The 22,865-nt window shown below is 34.3% G+C and overlaps 1 protein-coding gene across 1 annotated transcript in view; it reads left to right on the top strand.

The window, feature by feature from the left end:
- Window positions 1-21,484, top strand: part of DNAJC10 (DnaJ heat shock protein family (Hsp40) member C10) — a 58,311-nt gene extending 36,827 nt beyond the window's left edge. Inside the window, exons 12-22 of the mRNA XM_002749248.6 lie at window positions 477-591; window positions 4,663-4,790; window positions 5,108-5,224; window positions 7,586-7,687; window positions 8,882-9,037; window positions 10,229-10,362; window positions 11,315-11,368; window positions 11,951-12,098; window positions 15,346-15,465; window positions 17,191-17,295; window positions 19,007-21,484. Of these exons, the coding sequence (XP_002749294.1) occupies window positions 477-591; window positions 4,663-4,790; window positions 5,108-5,224; window positions 7,586-7,687; window positions 8,882-9,037; window positions 10,229-10,362; window positions 11,315-11,368; window positions 11,951-12,098; window positions 15,346-15,465; window positions 17,191-17,295; window positions 19,007-19,018 (1,191 nt within the window). The 3' untranslated portion in view covers window positions 19,019-21,484. The remainder of the gene's footprint in view (window positions 1-476; window positions 592-4,662; window positions 4,791-5,107; window positions 5,225-7,585; window positions 7,688-8,881; window positions 9,038-10,228; window positions 10,363-11,314; window positions 11,369-11,950; window positions 12,099-15,345; window positions 15,466-17,190; window positions 17,296-19,006) is intronic.
- The last annotated feature ends 1,381 nt before the right edge of the window (window positions 21,485-22,865 follow it).

Below are 22,865 nucleotides of genomic sequence, written 5' to 3'. Positions count from 1 at the left end.
TACAGGCGTGAGACACCACGCCTAGCCCATCTTGTTTGTTAATGGATCCTCTGTCTTAAATGTCTGAAATTTTTTTGCCTGGTTTATCATTTGGCTGTTTTATTTACACATGTTTTTCATACTCTTTGAAAACATCAACCTTTTTCTCTATTATTTCTACTTCTGGAAGTGATCTCTCCTCTGTCTCTAGATTACATAAACATTCTCCACATCTTCAGAAAGTAGATTTCTGGAATAACTTCATATTTTCCTGGGAATTTCCTTAGGTTTTTTTTAACTATAGGAAGCATTTTTTAACTAAATTGAATCTTAGTATTAAATGTAAATGAATTGTTTCTGTCTCTTATTTTCATAGCCTATTCATTTCTATTTAAAAACTGTGTCATTAGGGCAATGCAATTTTTGGATTATCATGAATACAAATTGAATAGTAAGACTGTGTTTTTGTCAAATTTGACCTTCTTTTTCTCCTTTAGGTTGGCAGATTTGACTGTTCCTCTGCACCAGACATGTGTAGTAATCTGTATGTTTTTCAGCCATCTCTGGCAGTATTTAAAGGACAAGGAACCAAAGAATATGAAATTCATCATGGTAAGAATGGAAAAAATGTTTAAAATTTAGCTTCATTTTCAGATAGAAGTTTTCTAATTGTGTTTTTAAACTTGTTTTGTATGGACATGCTTATTGTAAATAACTTTTCTCAGTAAATATGAGGACTGATATTTTGAATTATATATAGTCATTTATTCTCTTTATTCTTTTTAACATAAATGCCTTTTCTCTATTCAATATTTTGATCAGGGTTTTCAGTGATAAATCAAGCTTGTGAGAAATTTAAGTCCTGCTTGTTAGCAAAAGTAAGCAATACCTGCAGTTTATATTCAGGCTTGCCATGTGTAGCATCTCAGTCATTATAGGCAATTTCCAGACTTTTTTTTGGATTTTTCCCCCTCCAGATGTCTCCATTAACTGTCTTGTTATCTTTCTTGCATTATATTTCAGCTAATTTGGAACTTTAGCTCTGTATTCATGTGAGTACAGTCTCAATTCCAAGAGTTTGGACTACAGCAGAGTCCTTATCCGAAAAGAGTTCACATGTAGCAAAAGAAACACACAAACTACCAAATATCATACAGTTAAATGAATAACAGGTACTGATGAAATGCCCATTGGCACCTAGCACTGCTTTCAATGTTGAGGATACAAATTTGTAAGACATGAACTCCTTCAACAAGTTTAAAATAATGTAGTAGGGGCCAGAGGAAGAGATCCATAAGAAAACAAAAAAAAATATTTTAATGGTCATTATGCATTAGCCACAACAAGACCAAATAGACTTCTGCATAGTAGAGGTCAAGAAGTGGTATTTGAATTGAGCATAAAGTGCTCAATTTCCTCAAGCAGCTATAGGGGAAAAAGAAATGAGACCTCTAGGCTGGAGGAACTTTGTGAGCAAAGGCTTGGCAAGATAACCCTAACAGTAACTACTGTTTATTCACTGCTGTCAGACATTCTGCCAAAGGCCTTACATACGTAATTCATTTTTGTCTTTACAACAACTCAGTGAAAGAAAAAATGGAGACTCAGAAAGGTTAAGTAACTTGCCCTCTGACATACAACTAGAAACTAGCCATGGTAGATTTTTTGTCTGACTCCAAAACCTAGGTTTATAGCCACTAAACTATGCCATACACTAAAAGGACTAGAAACAACTACATTTTAATAATGGAATTATATTCTTTTTTTAATCTCTGAAATAATTCTCAGACCTCCCTCTTCCCTATGCTTACTGCTTTGTTTCAGGCCCATCATCTCCATCTATTATATCATCATCATCCGGGAAGATTGCTTATCACCTAGCCTTTGTTCCTTAACAATTGATTCCTTGTTTTGTTTGCAGTTATTACCCATTCTTGTGTCACTTTTCTGCCTTGACTTGCCTGGTTTCAGATTCCTTACTATAGAAGCAATGATCTTGTCTGTTTTGCTCACTGTTCTATATCCAACACCTAGAATGGTGCCTGGCACATAGTAACAACTCAGGAAATGTTTGTTAAATGAATGGGGTATGTTCACAGTCTGGCTCTGCCAGTTTTTCAAGTCTTAATTCCCACCTCAGCCCCTTCAGATAGTCTTAGCTACCTTTGGATCCTTGAGAATGCCACGTTCTTTCAGTCCTCTGTGCCTTTACACATGATTTTTCCTCCTGCATTGTAATCACTCCTTCCTGTTCCACCGAATATTTAGCAAACTCCAAATTGCCCTTCAAAATTTAAAGCAGCTTCTTCCCTGAGAAATATATCGTGAATCTCCAAGCACTTCCTTTTATGTGCTCTTACTAACTTTGTAATAGAACTTACATTGTTTCTTTGGATTAAAGTAGTTATTGAGCATCTACATGTACCAGATACAATACAGAAGAATAGGAAAAAATATAAACTATACCTAGTAATCTCTAATCCAAAGAACATTATGGACTATTAGGGAAAACAGATTAGTAAATGGACAAGTTTTTAAAAATGTTTGAAATAGGGAGTATTTATTATCTATTGCTTAGTAGTAAGTTACCCCAAAATTCAGTGGTTTAAAACAAGCATTTATTCATTCACAGTTTTTGGTGGTCAGGAATCTGAGAACAGTTTAGCTGGATAGTTCTGGACACAGATTTTCTTATGAGGTTGCATTCCAAATATGCAAGCACTGTGGTCATCTGAAGGCTAGACTGGCTGCAGGGTCCAGTTCCAAAGCTGACTTCTGCGATGGTGAGGAGGTCTCATATGGCAGGAGTCCTAAGTTCCTCACTGACTGTTGGCAGAGCCCTCAGTTCCTCATCATGGGGGCTTTTGTAGAGCTGCTCACAATATGGTAGCTAGCTTCTCTGACAGTAACAGGGATGAAGAGAAGTAGATCTGTAAAAGACCAAGAATGCAAAATCAATATTATTTGGTGACTGTTGAGATGTGGGAGGTCAAGAGAGAGTGAGTCAAGAATACTACCTGTTTCTGACTTGAAAAAATTGCAATTGAGTGATTATACCATTCAGTGTAAGTGGACTGTGGTAGCAATGTAGAAAATGGATTAGTTAAGGAAGGCTGGCTGAAGCAGCACTAGCTAGGTTGTTGCAGAGGGCCAGACTGAGTTCAGGCAGTAGCAATGGGTTGGAAATGGTAAGAGATGGAATTGATAGAATTATTATGATACAGGGCAGAGAAAGAAGTCAAAGATCACTCTGGGGAATTATATTTAGGCACCTAGTGGATAATTATGTTATTGCCAAGATAAGGATGGTGAGAAAAAGAGCAGGTTTAGAGGAAAATAACTCAACTTCAATTTGGATATATATAATCATGCATCACTTAACAATAAAGATGGGTTCTAAGAAATGTATCGTTAGGTGATTTCATCGTTGTGCAAACATTAGAGAGTGTACTTTAAGAAACTAGATGGTATAGTCCACTACACATCTAGGCTATACAGTATAGCCTATTGCTCCTAGGCTACAAATCTGTACATTGTGTTACAATATACTGAATATCATAAGCAACTATAATACAGTGATAATAGTTTGTGTATCTAAATATATCTAAACATAGAAAAGGGGTAATGTGTTGCACTACAAAGTTACAAGAGCAACACCATCACTGAGCAGTAGGAATTTTTTAGCAGTAGGAATTATAATCTTACGGAACCCCATCATATATGTGGTCCACCATTGACTGAAATACCATTATGCAGCTCATGCTGTTTTGGGTTTGATGAGTTTACGTGATATGCAAGTACAATTTTTTACTGGGCAGTTGGCAATAGGGTTTTGAATTTATAAGAGAAGTCTAGGTTATAGAAAAAGATTTAGAAATTAGGCCATAGTAATTGCTGAGGTAAGTATAAATAATTTAAAGAACACTATTTTTAAAAAGTCATTATTCTACCTCTGAAGAGAACATCTCAAAAAAGATTTTGACATTTTTATTTTATTTTATTTTTTTTAATTTTTTATTGGATTTTAGGTTTTGGGGTACATGAGCAGAGCATGCAAGACAGTTGCGTAGGAACACACATGGCAGTGTGCTTTTCCTTCCTTCTCCCCTTCACCCACATTTGGCATTTCTCCCCAGGCTATCCCTCCCCACCTCCCCCTCCCACTGGCCCTCCCCTTTTCCCCCCCAATAGACCCCAGTGTTTAGTACTCCCCTTTCTGTGTCCATGTGTTCTCATTTTTCATCACCTGCCTATGAGTGAGAATATGCGGTGTTTCATTTTCTGTTCTTGTGTCAGTTTGCTGAGGATGACGTTCTCCAGATTCATCCATGTCCCTACAAAGGACACAAACTCATCATTTCTGATTGCTGCATAATATTCCATGGTGTATATGTGCCACATTTTTCCAATCCAGTCTATTATCAATGGGCATTTTGGTTGATTCCAGGTCTTTGCTATTGAGATTTTGACATTTTTAACTAGTCCAAGAAACAGAAGAGTTTGCAAAAAAAGGGTACTCCTATCAGAGCAAAGCCCTGTATAGTGTATAGAACACTAAATCCTGACCAAAATCAATTTATTCATAATTGATATTAATATTTTGAGTATAGAAAACTTTGAACTGTTTCTGTGCCTACAAAAAAGCAGAATTTGGATTTTAATTTCTCTTATTCCCTTTGAAAGGAAAGAAGATTCTGTATGATATACTTGCCTTTGCCAAAGAAAGTGTGAATTCTCACGTTACCACACTTGGACCTCAAAATTTTCCTGCCAGTGACAAAGAACCATGGCTTGTTGATTTCTTTGCCCCTGTAAGTTATTTTTATCTGTCAAATTCTAGCATTTTCAGATTTTCTCTTATTATGGCAAAAAGACATTTTCTAAATAACTTTGAATTATTATTACTAGAACTGTGTCATTCCATTATGGCCACCATTGCATATTGCTTCTAAAATCCAAGGAAAGTTTACCACTAAATACAGTTTGTGTTACATAGCATATTACTTGTTGCGGAAATGTTGGGATGTTTTTGTGTGTGTGTGTTTGTGTGTGTGTGTGTGTGTGTCTGTGTGTGTGTGTGTGTGTGTGTCATTTGGCTCAGTGCTTATGAATACTTTTTCTTTCCTAGTGGTGTCCACCATGTCGAGCTTTACTACCAGAGTTACGAAGAGCATCAAATCTTCTTTATGGTCAGCTTAAGTTTGGTACACTAGATTGTACAGTTCATGAGGGACTCTGTAATATGGTAAGGCAAAGTATCAAAAATTCTAATTAATTTTTTTAAATGGAGACCTTTTGGCTGTTTAATGTTAAAGCAATAAAATAAGAAATAATACATCTTCTGTTTAGAGTAGTAACAAATTATTTAAACAAATAATTTTTTTAGAAAATATCAGATATGATTGGATTAAACCATAAATAGCTAATCAGTGGATTGAATGTAAATAAGATCTTATAAACTCAAGCAACTGTTTTCATTAACTTAATGAAATGCTTATATTATTTTCTAATTATTTAAAAGCTTTATATTTCTTTAATATTTTTGACATTTTATAATTTTTTTCCTTTGGCTTTTCTTATACTTCTAAGTATATTTGCTAGAAGGAAATTAAAACAGTTAACAAGCCTTGTGAAATCTTTGTGTAAATGAAAATATTTTCTCAGGTAAATATTCACTTCTCAGTTGCAAAAAGAACTAGAAATTATATACTGTGGAATGAAAGTACATAATATCACCTACGAAATATTCTTGGCCAAAAAAAAAAGCCTATGGTAGATCTATCTCCAGATCTATTACTCTATAAGAAATTGAATGACAGAGGAGCATATTAAGTGACACCATGGGTATGAAATGTGCACATCCTAGTATGTGGAGAACTTTACAGGACAAACACCCAGTTTATTGGCTAAATACATTGTCTGTAGTGGAGGAGAGAGTAAAGAGACTTAGAAGACTCTCAGTCAGATACAGCGTTTAGACTTTGGATGCAATTTAAACAAATCAAGTGCAAAGAAAGAGATAACTGGGGAAATGTGAACACTGCAAGATATCTGATGATTTCAGGTAACTATTGTTAATTTTTGACAACGAAAATGATATTGTGGTTATATGGAGGAGAGTCCTTACATTTTAAATATACTGAAATATTTGTGGATGAAATGATAGATCATCTGAATTTTGCTTTAAAATAATCTTGGGAGTAGACTAGAAAGGAAGTGTAAGTGAAATACAAGTAGTCATGAGTCCGTGATTATTGTAGTTATATGAATATGTGAGTTTGTTGCTCTCTACTTTCGTGAATGTTTTAAATAACTGATAAAAACCAAAATGTTTTTTTAAAAAAACATGGAGGGAGAAAAGATAAAAGGAAAAAAGAAATGGGAAGAGGAAGGAAAACAAAAGAAAGCCGTATGTTTTTAGAACATCATAGAAGTTTAAGCCAGCAGCAGTGGCACGTGCCTGTAGAAATTTCATTTAAATAAATTTTTATAAAAGGAAATAAATAAGGCTTTTGGTTTTGAATGTCTTCTATGTAACTTTGAAAGAAATGCCAACCAAAGATACAAAATTGATGTGATAATAATTATCTTAATTGGAAATCCTTTAGTTTTTCTACTTTTAATCTTAGCTCATTAAACATGTGAGTTCAGTGTAAGGGTTTAAAACTATGATACCAGATTTACCTGGAAAGAGAGGCCAGAATTCACTACTCACTATTTAGTTGCCACTCACCAATTGGTTGAAGTTACTTAGCCTCTCAGTAATTCATTTCCTAATCTATATGGTGGGTTTTATAATTTTAGCAACAAAGTAGAATTGTTTTGAAGATTAAATGAGAAACTACATGTTAAATGCCAAAATAGTGCCCAACACATACTAAGCACTTACTAAATTTTAGCTATAATTGCTTTGTTATGTTTCTTTTGTTTTTTTGAAAATTATTTTTAAATCCTTGTCTAAGCTTCTAATTTGCTAATGAGTACTTACAACTTCAAGAGTGCAAAGTTCAGCTACAGTAAATCCATAGATCTCTGTGTAACTAAAAACATAAAAAAGCTTTAGAGAGATGCTTCCTGGGCTGGTGCCCATTTTAATTATCGGAAGGAAATTAAGTATTTCTACTATAAAGGCTGTCTTGAAGAAAGAATAAAAAGTGATTACCTTCCTAGAGCATGATTCATAATTCTTTAACCTAAAGCATAATCATGTATCCCCTAATTATTTGTGTCTTTATTCTTGCTGTTTCCTGATCATCCACTTCTAGAAATAGTATTTATTGTGGTTTAAAAAAAGACTCAAGCTAGAGATAAAGCCTTGTTATAGACTCTTCTTATCTTGGTTCAGGAGAGTAAAAATGGGACCATTCATGTAATTACCCATGCTGGTTTCTCAATGTTTTGATGCCCTGTGGTTTTCATGGCTAATGGAGCGGCTGTAAATAAGGATCAGGTATTTATCAGTATTCATTGCCATGAGACTAAAATTATTGTCACCAGCAATTTAGCAATGGGTTTTTAAAATCTTGTTAAAGACAAACTTGTTATAAATTTGTAACAAATAGGTGAAATCTATAAAATCTTTAATTTACATTCTCCTTTTTATCAGTATAACATTCAGGCTTATCCAACAACAGTGGTATTCAACCAGTCCAACATTCATGAGTATGAAGGACATCACTCTGCTGAACAGATCTTGGAGTTCATAGAGGTATTTCAAATTATAGACTGTGTGGCTAGAAATTTTTTAGTTTATATGTACATTCTTATTTCATACTGTTTAATAGGATATATTTTTTTCATGCCAAATCTATTTTGACAAAATGATTTTTATTTTTCTAATGTTTTACTCTTATTATATACTTGTCTGTAAACTCAAAATAAATCTGTGTTTTATTTGTTACTTGCTATGTATAGTGCCTTACAAACAATGGACACAGTTATGTATTAGACATTTGCAGTATACTTTCACATAAAGCCTTGTTACCCCTTTGTCCTGTTTCCTCCAAAAACAAGTGTCCGGCATCTACAGCATCCTTTTTTTTTCTCAGCAACACTCTTGATTGACTAAAATACTTACAGGGATCTCCTAGAAAAAAAATGAAAAATGCTGGTTTGTTATTATCCATTTAATGACCCTCCGACCCTGTCCTACTCATCTGTTTCTCCTCCTCTAACGTACTGTTTTGTGTTGTTTTCCCAGCAAGCCACTTCATTAGTATTACCTGAGTGTTTTTAGGCCGAAGCTTTGTTAAAATATCATTTGGAACAAAGAATCTGTAGAAAGGTGTAGTAGCTCCTGTCAGAATGTCAGAAAAATGAGATAGTAGGCTTTCCTTTAGTAATTAAAGAATCCTTTCCAAACCAGTCATTCTTGGTTCTCGAACAAAACTTTATGGCCTCTGTAGACATCCAGGCAGCCCTTGAAACTTGTATTATCCACACAGAAACAAAGTCATCTCTTTTCCCTGCCTGTTAGGATTTTAGTCATACATAGACATGAAGGGAAAATAGACCTTGATTTTACAAAACTGATGTGCAGAATCCAAACTTAAAACATTTAAGTTAGGGTTCATTTTTATTTTTTAAGATAATTCACATTATATTTCTTTTATCTATCCTTAAGCATCATTCGGTTTCTCAAAAACGGGAACTTTCTAAAGGATATACACAGATCGAGCAGCTCTAATCCAAAAATCTGAAATTTGAAATACTCCAAAGTCTGGATTTCATGTTTAGACTTGGGTTTCATCCCCAAGATAGATGAATATATTCCAAAATTCAAAATTTACAATACTTCCAAGTATGTTGGATAAGAGATACTCAATCTGTACCAACAATTTGCCAGGAGTATATGAACAGCTGTGTTATATATATGTTATAATGGAAGCTATATTCTCTTCAGGATCTTATGAATCCTTCAGTTGTCTCCCTTACACCCACCACTTTCAATGAACTAGTTACACAAAGAAAACACAACGAAGTCTGGATGGTTGATTTCTATTCTCCGTGGTGTCATCCATGTCAAATCTTAATGCCAGAATGGAAAAGAATGGCCCGGGTATAGTAAAAATCATTTATTTTAAATCTTATTTAAAAGAGTATTTATTTAACAGAATTATTTTGAAACTGATATGAATTAACCCACAACTAAATTATTACTTATCATACCACTCTGATTCCAGCCATTTCTGTCTGGTATGTGAATGGTATAGCCCACTCTTTTTGTGTGTGTGGCATTTTAGTAAGGACTCTCCATTTTCTGGTCAGTAAGGGACAGAGTCTCTGGAGCGCAGTGGCATAATCTTGGTTCACTGCAACCTCAGCCACCCAAGTTGCTGGGGTTATAGGTGTGTGCCACCCTGCCTGGCCAATTTTTGTATTTTTTAATAGAGGCAGGGTTTTGCCATGTTGGCCAGGCTGGTCTTGAACTCCTGTCCTCAACTAATCTGCCTACCTTGGCCTTTCAAAGTGCTGGGATTACAAGCATGAGCCACCATGCCCAGTACATCTGGTGCTTTTGACTAAATTGTTGCCAGCAACATCCCAAAAATTTACCTCATTTGTTTAAATTTTTTCTTCTTTATTTTTTTTTTTTCAGCTTTGTTTTTAGAGCTTAAAGATATTACTTCCTTACATATTGCAGGACTTAAAAGAAAAAAAAAAAGCCTTCAGCATGTGTATTTAGAAAATGTCCTAAATATAGGCACAATTAAGTCGTAAAAGATTGGAAACAAATTGCTTCAATACCAGAATGGAAAATGCAATTACTAGTTCACATTTATTTACAAGATAAAAAATAAATCAAAGTTAAAGTGATTTCTAGTATCTTCACATTTAGGATTACATATTTTTGTGCTCTTTTCAATAAAGGTTTTAAGTTCAGGTGTGATTCAATATACTGTATTAGACACCTACAGTGCTTGTTTTCATTGGGAAGAGTAATTCTTTGAAATACTGCAAAGGCTTTCATTAGTTGCTAGCACTTCAAATTTTAGAAATAGTTTTTCTCATATAACAGATAGATGAAGTAAATTGTTTAATCTGCAGTAATTTTAGTATTTAATTATAAAATTAGATTACAAATTTATTAGTATAAATGGTTTATTATGTGTTAAACCCTTATCCATTTTTATTGGGTAAAATTCACAGATAAATAATAGAACTATTTCACTATAATAATATAATGCTTATTTCTTTATTGTAAACATATGTAAAAAGTTATGAAAGTAATCCTTTTTTTCTTTTACAGACACTAACTGGACTGATCAATGTGGGCAGTATAGATTGCCAACAGTATCATTCTTTTTGTGCCCAGGAAAATGTTCAAAGATACCCTGAGATAAGATTTTATCCCCCAAAGTCAAATAAAGCTTATCAATATCAGTAAGTATTCTCACATATTTGAAGAAATTTATTATAATTATTTAATTATACACTTAACAGTTAAGTTACCTGAACAAAATAAAAGTTAACCCAACACATATTTATTGGGAGCCCACTATGTAAAGATAGTGTGTTAATGAGCATTTCAGGAGATTACAATAGAGTATTCAACAGTCTCATAGTTCATAAAGTTTATAGTCTAGACAAAAAGATAAGGAAAGGAAGAGCTAACATTTATTAAGTCCTTACTATATTAAACACTTTACTCATATTATTTCCAATAATCCTCACATATACTCGATAAACCAGGAATTACTACCCTTCCTACTATTACAGAGAGGTAAACTATGATTCTCAGACCTTAGAATCTAAGGTCTAGGAGTTACCTAAGGCTCAGATAACGTCCCCAAGTCCCACGGCTTCTAAGCTGGGGTTTGAATCCAAGTCTGTCTCAGAGTCCATGCTGTTTCCACAACACCATATGATATTTCAGGTAGAAAACTCAAATGTAAGGTAGATATGATGAATATTCTTAAAGAAGTAAAAATGAGCCATGGATTTCAAGGGAGGAAAGGATTACAACTGTGACAAAATTATGAAAGGCTACAAAATTTTGTAGGTAGATTTTGACATGTATCTTTAAAATGGGTGGGAATTTGACAGATAGTAATAACTCGAATAAAGGTTCAGAAACTAAAACCTTGGACATTCTGAGTTTTGCGATTCCTGTAGGTCTACAGGAGATGTCCAGTAGACAGCTAAACGTTCTGGGCTGTGTAGGGCACAAAGATATCAAGACTAGAAAAAATACATTTATGAAGCCTTGTAACCAGAATTTGTAGCTAGATATATCTGAGAAGAGAGACGCCAGATGAAATCAATCAATGTAACTTATTTTTTTAATTGCAACAACAAGATTGTTTTTTTAAAACTAAATATTTTCTTCTCTCAGCAGTTACAATGGTTGGAATAGGGATGCTTATTCCCTGAGAGTCTGGGGTCTAGGGTGAGTAATTACAATATATATCATTGTATAAAATAGATTCAAAGCAATTTACCCTCCTTTTTTTTTTTTTTTTTTTTTTTTTTTTGAGACGGAGTTTCGCTCTTGTTACCCAGGCTGGAGTGCAATGGCGTGATCTCGGCTCACTGCAACCTCCGCCTCCTGGGATCAGGCAATTCTCCTGCCTCAGCCTCCCGAGTAGCTGGGATTACAGGCATGCGCCACCTTGCCCAGCTAAGTTTTGTATTTTTAGTAGAGACGGGGTTTCACCATGTTGACCAGGATGGTCTCGATCTCTTGACCTCGTGATTCACCCGCCTCGGCCTCCCAAAGTGCTGGGATTACAGGCATGAGCCACCGCACCTGGCCTACCCCCCTTTTAAGTCAGTAAAATTTACTGTGGGCGACTTTCTATCATTTTAAATTACTTAGTAAAGGATTATATTTACCAAGATAGTACTGTATTTTATTATATTGCCACTCCTTGATACCATTTTTAACTTAGAAAGTCTTATAATATTATTACATTTTAGATGTTTGCTTTGGTTTTATAAAATTAAAAGTGATTTTGATCCTTTCCCACAGATTTTTACCTCAAGTATCCACAGATCTAACACCCCAGACTTTCAGTGAAAAAGTTCTACAGGGGAAAACTCACTGGGTGATTGATTTCTACGCTCCTTGGTGTGGACCTTGCCAGAATTTTGCTCCAGAGTTTGAGCTCTTGGCTAGGGTAAGTGTTATCTATCTTAAATAATTCGTAGCCACATTCATGTTTTAATAATTAGATAAAACATATGCATAATTTTTAGTTTTTTTTCTTAAATGTTTCCTTTAATTTTAAAAATAACTATTATATTTCCACAACTGTAATCATTGTAGTAGATTTCATCTTTCTTTGTTAAAGCTTTTAGCTAACATCTTCTCTATCTTGGTAGACATCATCATCTACGTAGTCATAAAAGCCAGAAACTTCTCTCTTCTCTCTCTTGTCTACTTCCTCTTCCCCACCCCAGTACCCTGTTGCCCTCCAGGCAGTCACTAGAATCTGTCAGTTCTATCTCCTAAATGTCTTTGAAATGTCATCTCTTACTCATCTCTACTGCTAGCCTGTGTCTTCAACCCTTTATCATCTCTTGCCTACACTTAACCATATTTGCCTTTGAAATACAGTCTTCCCTTGGTATACTCAGGGGATTGGTTCCAGGAACCCTGCATTCCATACCAAAATCTCTCTCTGTGGCTTGCTAAGTTTCTTAATATGCATATATTGACTTCAGCTGTCTGATATGAGCTCTATTTCTCTTGTCCACCTCACACCTTAGATTTCAGGTGTAACAGAGTACTCCATGTTCTCTGAACATGTATCCTTATTTACATGTCGCTCCCTCTCTCTAAAATGCTCTGTCCTTAACTTACTCATCTGTATTTTTTTCTCCTCTTCCTACAAAACTCAGCTCTGATGGCACTTCTATATTCTCTGCCCTTCTCAGTTAATCAGTGTCACCTGGATATGTTATCAAGTATACTGATATAGAAGGAGCTGCATACCAAAGGAAATATTTAGTTGTAGCAATTTTGGGTTTTCTGTTTGTTTGGTTGGGTGGTTTTGTTTGCTTTTGGTACAGCATTGTCCGTCTTCCTTTGTAAATGGCTGCCTCTTCTGGAGGGCAAGTTCCATGTTTTATTTATCTTTATATCCCCAGGACCTAATTCAGTAAATGCTTATATAAAAATAACCTGAATACATACCCTCAATGCAGTCTGAGTTTTTGGTGTTTCTTTCTATCTTAACAGTCTTATTAGTCACTTAATCTAGATTGATAGCTATCTTGCCACTAGTGGTTGGTATAAAACACTCAACTAGAATGAGAAAGTCAGCACCAGTTCCACCAGTTCACACTAAAGCTTAGAATCCCAGACCATGGGAATTTTTTAGCACAGGGATTTTAAAGGTCTTATTAGCTATAAAATATTATTTTTGTTATTAGCTGGTCCATCAGATAAGAGGTTTATTCTTTCCATTTTTTCTAGTCATTTTCTCTTATGCTTCCTTCTGTAATAATTCTGTTTTACTCCATTTCTCATGTACTAAAAACTTTGCTTAGTTATAAACTTTGTAATGCAACTCTGTATTGTATCTAGGAGAAAATTATTAAACATGAAAAAGATCATTCATTCAACAAATTTTACATACCAGGTGAAAAGCAGTTACGCTAAATAGTAGGGCTACCTAACTAACTCCAGATGAAATAAAAGGAAAATGAAAAGAAAGAAATTAAATGTCTTTAAGGAGATTTTAATCTAGTGGAAAGAGGAAATACAAATAAATCTAAGTAATATAATTGCTGTAGTAAAATTAGAATGAAGCTGAAACATGGGCAGAAGGATGTCAGTGATGCCAGAGAAAGATGTTTAGAGCACCAAAAACAGTATGATGTCATCTCATAAGTAACTGGAAATAAAAGTAAATAATTAAACATTTTGTAAATGATATAGAAACTTAGGAAAATAACATTTCTACATTTTTCTTACTTTCAGTATCCGTGTGTCTGCCTGCCTACATGCTTGTGCCCTAACACAAGTTAGTCTGCATATTAGTGTACCCCTGCCTTGGGGAAGTAACTAGAGGCAGCAGATACTTTAATTGTCCTAAAGTGAGAGGTGATAACTTTTAACTAGGATTAGGGCAGTGCTGATAGAAAGAAGGAGACAAATACAAAAGAGAAATAAGAATAAATAAGATTGAATGTGATAGATGAAGTATAGAGAGGAGTCTGGATAAGCCTAGTTTTTGGCTTGAACTGAATGAATAAACAGGACAGGAGGAAGAGTGGGTTCAGGGGACATACTGTGTTTGGGTGCTTATGTGGCATTCACCCAAAGCAGGCCAGTAGTTAGACATGAAATAGAAGAGATAGATTGGGGGGTATATCAGCATATAGACATGTAAAACCACCCTAGGCAACTGTTCACAATGAAAAGATTGTTGATGAAAGATGGAACTCAGATTGGATATTATAACTTGAGGGGCAGGTTAAGGAGATCCTCATGCTGGACAAAAGAACAGTCAGAGGGGTAAGAAAGCCAAGAGAGAGTAGTGATAAATGCTAAGGAAAGAAAGGAGTGGTCAGCCTTGCACAGTCCTTCTGAGATTGTTAAGCACATTACTTCCATCAGTACTGAGCAAGGAGTTGAGGTGGAAGTCACCATTGCAGATACTTCAGTCAACTATTTTAATAAATTGATTATCAGTTTAAAAAAAAAAAAAGAACTAGAAAGAAAAGAAAAGAAAGGAGTGGTCAGCAATAAATATCAGTTACCCAATAAAAAGACCAAAAAGTACCTAGTTTGATCAGGCTGTCACTGGTGAACTCACAGCAGTTTCAGTGGAGAAAGCAGTAAGCACAGAAGCCAGACTAGTGTTGCCAAATAAGCAGACAATGGGGAAGCAGTGAAAGAGTAGACTGCTGCTCAGGAAAAAAAAAAAAATAGAGTGAGCGAGCGAGCATGAAAAGCCTGATGCTAGAGGAACCATTGTAATCCAGGAGGGAATCCTTTTGTGATTACATACATCTTCACTGGAGAATATGCTTTCTGATAGGGAGGGACTAGAGAATACAGGTGGAGTAGTAAGCCTTCACAAGACAAAGAATGCCCAAAGAGTCCTACCACAGCACACCCCCAATGAAAGGAAGAAAGAATAGAAACAGAAACATGTTTATGATATGATGTGCCACGTGTGGGTAGCAGGAAGAAGTTGAAACATTTCAAGATCAAGCCACTCAGTTTTCTTGATATAAGGCAAAGGAGGGAAAGGTGGTGCTAGGTTAATAGGGGCTTAAAGGGATAATTTGGAAATAATCTTGTTTGGGAAGAATTAAAGTTTTTTAAATAAATTCTTAGATTCAAAATGTTTTATGTCCGATTGCTTTGTTGTTGCCAAAGAGAAAATGGCAAACTGTATTTTTCTTTCGCAGATGATTAAAGGAAAAGTGAAAGCTGGAAAAGTAGACTGTCAGGCTTATGCTCAGACATGCCAGAAAGCTGGTATCAGAGCCTATCCAACTGTTAAATTTTATTTCTACGAAAGAGCAAAGGTATGTCCAGGCTTTCTTCTGTTCCTTCCCTTAGTAGTAGACCAAGCTCAAAAGATGTGTTTTAGTCTGAGTAATTTTTTTTTTTCTATTTTCTGCCCTCTGTCTTTTTTTTTTTTTATATTTATTACATTACTGATAAAAGTTTTTTAAATTTACATGTATACTAAGCGATCTTAAAAGGTTTTTTCATGTCATGGTTGATACAGACTCAGTTACCTTAACATTTTTATGCTAATGAATAGGAAAACTACTAGAAAGAGACATAAAAAAGTATTATTGGTGATTATCTTTGGATGGTAGAATTCAAGGTAATTTTCTACTTTCTATGAAAGGTTATGGTGACTGTTGAGGTCACTAAGAATACTCTATAATACACACTGCTGGAATAATACTATTATTATTATTCAGTAATAATATTATTATTCAGTAAACTGAATAGAAATACAAAGACTTAGTAAAATATAAAATAACTGAAACTTAGTAAAATATAAAATAACTGATTTTACTAAGTTTCAAAGTAATGAGCTCACTTTGGCAGGGAGGAAGAAACAATGATAAACTCAAGTATTTGCCATGTACTCATGTTTTCTGGTAAAACATTAAAAAGATAATTTAAAATAATTTTATACTTTTTGAGGAAGAATTAGGTTAAGATCAAATGTTATTTATTGGGCATTATATTTTGAGAGAGGTAGGGCTAAATTAAGAAATTGGATGATGAATTTCAGAAATCTAGAATTGCCACATATCTAGATTTTTCAGTGAAGGTTTTTGATCTGTCAAGAATCTGTCTCTGTCTTAAGAACAATCTAGAGCAAGCGGAATTTGATGGAGGTGAAAGGCAGCTTATACCAGAACCTAAGTCTTCATTTCTTTGAATCAGCAGTTCTATTTCCCAGTTTTCAGAACAACTGAGAGATGGGTGACATAAATAGGGGTCTTCTTCAAATAATATCAGAGAAGTATCAATATAATGAGCAGTCACAAGAGTTAACCATACCATAGACAGAGCTGTTTGAAAAGATGTTATCATGTGTCCAGGGGACAAAATTAGGAACCAAACAGCCCTGTCTAAATTGAAAGACAAGGGTGGCATTCAGTCATTGAGGCCAGACAGGAAGGCCAAAGTAGAATAATGGTTGGAGTAAAGAGAAATACAAACCAGGTGGACAGTTACACACAAACCAAAATCCTAGCTCAGAGTTTGGGGATTAGGGTTCACACCAAGAATAAGAAAACAGATGGCTCCAGATCCAAATAAGCAGCTTAGGATATACTGACCTGTTCCTTCCCCTGCCTTTCAGCCACCTTCCTGCTGTGGACAGATGAAAACTAGGAGATACATGTTGCTTTTCAATATTGTTGTTGGTCATGGTTGGCAGTGCTAATGATTGTATTAGAGTGAAATGAGTTCAGTTTTCTGGGAACATCTTTTCTTGTACAGTTTCGATGGTTTGAGACTTTTGGAGTCAGTGGTGCTTTTTTTTCTTTTCTTTTTTTTTTTTTTGACAAAGTTTCCATAACACTATTATTAGTATTTATTTTAGGTACATTATGGGTTAACTGCTTTTGCAGCATTGTTCCCTTCAAGAGAAGAAATTTGAATTTCAAATGCTTCAAGTTTTGGAACAAAAGAACTTGAAAGCATATTTAATCAAGTGTCTTAGGTGGAAATTTTATGTTTTGATTAAATACTTAAAAGATAACAAGTGTATTTAATTTTAGAGAAATTTTCGAGAAGAGCAAATAAATACCAGAGATGCAAAAGCAATCGCTGCCTTAATAAAGGAAAAATTGGAAACTCTCCAAAATGAAGGCAAGAGGAGTAAGGTAAGGACTAAACCTAGAGTTGACTTTTGGCAAAAGTTAGCAAAATTTATTTTTTCCTATACATTACATGTATCCATAGACAAGCAAAGTAAGTCATCAAAAAATAGTAAGATAGCTGAAAATTCTACTTTGGGAAATAGGAAAATCAAAATGTAGCCTAGACACTGAGTTGCTTTTAAAAAATTGGACAAGTAAAACCACTTAACAAAAAATAGTGACTCTGGTCCATGCAAAAACATGTATACAAATGTTCATAGCAGCATCATTCATAATAGCAAAAAAGAATAACCAAATGTCTGTCAACTGACAGATAAATGAGATGTGGTCTATCTATATAGTAGAATATTTTCAGCTGTAAAAGAAATGAAGTACTGATCTTATGCTACAACATGGATGATCTTTGAAAATGGTTAGTGAATAAAGCCAGTCACAAAGGCCAGGTATTAGATAATACTATTTATGTAAAACATCTAGAATAGATTAATCCATAGAGACAGAAGGTAGATTAATGGTTGCCTGGGGCTGACATGGAGTAGAGTGGAAAAGAGAGCAGAAATAGATTAAGTGCTAATAGGTAGTAGGGAGTTTATCTGGGGAATATGGAAAATGTTTTAAAATTAGGTTGTAATGATAGTTAGACAACTCTGATATACCAAAAGCCACAGAACTCCTTTAACTGTGGGAGTTTTATGGTATGTGAAATATGTCTCAGTAAAGCCATTTAAAAAAAGAACAGTGACTGTGGTCATAAATTATTTAAATTGTTTTCCAATTTAAGTAAAGCATTTATTCCTAACAAGGAATAAATATACTGGAGCCTCGTAACACATTTTGGATAGCAACTTTTCTTTTGTTCGTGGTTTAATCAAGATGTATTGCAACTTATATTTGTCTTGGCCCCTCTTTGAAACTTTAATCTGTCAAGAAGTAGGACAACCTCTTTCCTACTACTCTTCAGAAGGCAGTCCAGTTTTACCTTTTTCAAATCAGTGTTACTGTAGGTCATACTTAAAAAGAGAACAAAGAGTCTATGAATGTTGGAGGGCTTTTAAAGTGGAATTTAATACAATTGCATGAGGTATTTCGGATTCTTTTCCTATGAGGCAAAAGAAGGACAAAACAGCTCAGCCTCTGGAAAGGGCTGGAGAAGTCTGGCTTTGTAACACCCTATTAGAATATAGTTTCTTCTGTAATACAGTTCAGAACTGCACACCCCAATAGACAAAAACCTTACAAACTACTTCAAGAATATTTTTTACAAATCTAAAAGGTAGGAAAGAATTATGAGTCTGTATTTTCGTGGTTCCACTGAACAAACATGGTTTTCTAGTGTTTTGTTATATTACTTTTCTTAAGATATTTTGTTTTGAAATGTATGACTTTTATCTCAAGTTAAATATTTGAAATTTTTAAATTGTCATAATCTAGATTATAACTGAAATTAAGTTAAAGAGCATACCAAATATGCTTGAAATTACGTAAACCTATATAGTTAGTAATATCTACTGTGGGCAGATAAGAACTAGGAGATAATCTTTTCTTTTTCATTGTTATGTTTTGGCAGAGTATGTTTCATGTCATGATCCATTAGATAAGAATATTGAGTATTTCTGAAAAAGTAAAATGTTGGTTAGTTTGTGGTATTTTACCTTGTTTTTAACGTTACAAACTCATACTTTCTCCTTTCTCTATCATGTTTATGTTATTATAGGATGAACTTTGATGATGTTGAAGAAAAAATTTAAAAGAAATTCTGACAAATGACTGCAGAAGACATCTATTTAGAATGTTACATTTATCATGGGAATAAATGAACATTATCTTGGACTTGCAATTGTACTGCCAGAATTATCTACAGCACTAGTGTAAAAAAAGGGTCTGCAAACTTTTTCTGTAAAGGGCCAGATTATATATATTTTAGACTTTGCAGGCTGTAATACACACATGAGAACAAGAATCGAGTCATCATTTATTCTCTGTTACTTGCTTTTAACAACTCTTTAAAAAATATTAAAACCATTGTAAGCTCAGAGCCATACAAAAGTAGGCCAAATTCAGTCCATGGACCATAGATTGCTGTCTCCCACTATGGGCTCATGATGTTTCATGTGGCTGGCTGGAACATGAGTCTGCTGTTTTATTATCTACTTAAATGTCTACATTGTATAAAGTGCACTTTCACTTCCCATTTTTTTTGGCTGGCCTGAAAAGAGGTAATGGTTTTTGGTCACCTGTTCTCCTAAAAATGCTATCTCTGACCATATGTTTATATTTTGTTTTAAAAACATTCATGATGTGGCAAAGTAAACATACCCTGTTAATGCTATATTATGATGAAAAGATTCTTCGTTGTTTTCTTTTCTTCTTAAAGGTTGAAAAAATGTTTTTTTCACAGCTAAGAAACAGTGCAACAGTATATGCACACACAATAAGTATACAAATGTGAGCAACAGTCAGTGCTCAAATTCTGTAGCTTGCCATATCGTCTAGGAAAAGCTGAGGGAAAAAAATTATAGCAATTACTGGGCATTGTAGAGTATCCTAAATATATTTTCAAGTATTTGGAGTTTTATATTTCAAAGATACATGTGTTCATGTATTTTTCTGAAATTGTTTTCATAGAAATTTTCCCACCGATAGTTGATTTTTGAGGCATATTTCTAATATTTACATATTTGCCTTCTGAACTTTGTTTTGACCTGTATTCCTTTATTTGTATTGGGCTTTTTTTCCATAGTTTTGGTTTTTCACTCCTGTCCAATCTATTTATTATTCAAATAGGAAAAACTATTTTACAGGTTTGTTTTATTGTGGCATATGATACTGTAGTTATTCCAGTTACTAGTTTATTGTCAGAGGGCTGCCTTTTTCAGATCAATATTGACATAATAACTAAAGTTATTTTTATAAGAAAATCAAGTATATAAATCTAGGAAAGGGATTGTTTATTTCTGTTGTTTAAACTCAAAGAATTACAAATTTGTCAGTAACATGTAGTTGTTTCATTATAATTCAGAGTGTATAGAATGGTAAAAATTCAATCAAAAGGGTCAGTGAATTAAAAAACTTGCAATTTTTTTCAAAAACCTGTTAGAATATGCTTGATTGTGTTTGGAAGAGTTTTTTTTTTTTCTTTTCAATATCACTTTACCCTGCTCCCCAGTATTTCCTCATAAAAGTGATTATAGCCATAATTAATATTAAAATAGAATTTGTTCTTCATATTCTCCCATCTTTTTCTCTGCTATATACTCAACTCTGTGTGGATTCTGCTGTATGCCTGTGGGCATATATAGAACTGTCACCCCTTCTCACACTTAATTTAACACGAGCTTTTTAAATTAGTATTAGTAATGGCAAGAGGCTTTTATTCTCAAATTTTTAAAGCCTAGAAGTTCGACCAAATTGGCTTATTTCTATAAGAATTCCAAAATGGAATGCCTAAAGAACTCTTACTTGAGTAAATATTTACTAAAATGTACTGGCTATGTGCATATCACCACACTGGACACTGAAGAGTACACAAAAGGAATCTAAGACATGGTCCCCATCTCCTAACTGTCTGTAATTCTCAGTTTTATCACTGAACTCATAAGGTGCTTACATTACTACCTATAAATAAGTTTCCTGCACTTATTAGTCGAGAAATATTCTAGGCAGTAAATAAAACAGTAAATATTTTGTGCCCTATAATTTGACCTGAGCTATGTGCCTTTGGAATCAGCTCTAAGCCAGGGCCCTGTTGGAGTCATGTTAAGTAACATGTATCATAAAGTGACATACATCAAGGTTATCTTATATAATCATATCAGTGTTATTGGGTCTTTCAAAAACAGCTGGCAGATTTAGCTTTTAATGACTGTACTGATGCAGTAGATCGAGCACCTCTAAGGAGTACCGAGTATAATTTGTCATTTCTCTCAGCAACACGATTTTTGTTTGCAGCTGACCCTGCGTAACATAGTACCAATTCTAGCTGACCAGAGCACATTCTATCAGACAGCCAGCCTTGGAAATTAGGTCCATTTAAAGTATGTGGCATACAGCCAGGTATGGTGGTGTGTGCCTGTAGTCCCATCTACTTGGGAGGCTGAGACAGGAGGGATTGCTTGGGCTCAGGATTTCTAATCCAGCCTGAGCAACATTAGCAAGACCCTATCTCTAATAAACAAATTGTGTTTTGGGCATTGATGATGTTTGTCTTTTCTCATTTCTCACATTTTATTTAGGTCTTTCATAGCTTTTTTATTTAAAGGTATATGATTAAGATAAAAGTAAAATGAAATGGTTAACAACTTTTTATATTGTCAAAATTTAAATTTGTTCTTTGTTTTCTGACAGTGCTCAAGGTGGGAATTTTCTTAGAAGTACAATTATCAAAAAAAAAAAAACGTTTTTTCCTATGGGACACACATTTCAAAGATGTTTAATACAGTAATTTTTTCATAAAAGGGTATCATTTTAAGTCATTTTAATAGAATTTTTGTGTAATATTTAGTGTAGTCTTAGTTCTTAAATCTGCCAACAAAACCAGATAAATGTCTTAAATTAGGCACATGTATTCCACTGTGACTGTTAAGAAATAATACAAAAATTAACAAAATGCATTTTAATTTTTTATACTTATAGAATAAAAATTGATAATGAAGATGAAAAGTAAATAACCTTTCTGATAATATTGTACTTTACACATATACTGAAAACTTAACATACACCCGAATTCTTCTAGTAAAGAAGTTTGTAATATGGTTTGGATGTTTGTCCCTCCAAACCTCATGTTGAAATGTGATCCCCAATATTGGATGTGGGGCCTAGTGGGAAGTGTTTGGGTCATGGGGTCTGATCCTCCATAAATGGCTTGCTGCCTTCCCCAGTGGTAATGAGTGAGTTATTGCTGTGTTCATTCCTGCAAGAGCTGGTTGTTAAAAGAATTCTGGCACCACCTCCTCCTCTCTCTCATTGTGTGACATGCCTGCTCCCCCTGTGCCTTCTGCCATGAGTAAAAGCTCCCTGAGACCTCACCAGAAGCTGAGCGGATGCTGTGTTATGTTTATACAGCCTGCAGAACTGTGAGTTAAATAAACATTTTTTTCTTTATAAGGTAACCAGTCTCAGGTATTCCTTCATTGCAACACAAAACAGACTAATACAGTTTCTTTTCAGTAAGAATTACAAAATTTAGGCCAATAACCAAGCTGAGTATAAATGTTATTAATCATACACAAAAATATGTTTCACTGGCTTGAGTCATTTTTCTATTTAACACTGAATTTATACTTAGATTCTTGTACTGTCACTGAGTTGCTTTGTGAACAGCTAGGTATATTTTGTGAATGGTGAACTGGCCTACATCAGTATGGACTCTAGGAATTCATCTTTCAACCCACTTGATTATATTAAGTAGTCATTTGAGTGCATCACCCAGTAGCCTATGGTGTTGAAAGTTAGTAATCATCCTCAAAAAGTCTGTGTTAACCAACTACTGATAATCTTCATTAAACAACTGCTATTTCTTTATATATGCACTTTAAGTTCTGGGATACATCTGCAGAATATGCAGGTTTGTTACA

Source organism: Callithrix jacchus, chromosome 6, assembly GCF_049354715.1.
Source record: "Callithrix jacchus isolate 240 chromosome 6, calJac240_pri, whole genome shotgun sequence".
In the NCBI taxonomy this organism is placed as follows: Eukaryota; Metazoa; Chordata; class Mammalia; order Primates; family Cebidae; genus Callithrix; species Callithrix jacchus.
The sequence above is the reverse complement of the archived record's forward strand: the minus strand, read 5'-3'. Positions and strand labels throughout refer to the sequence as shown.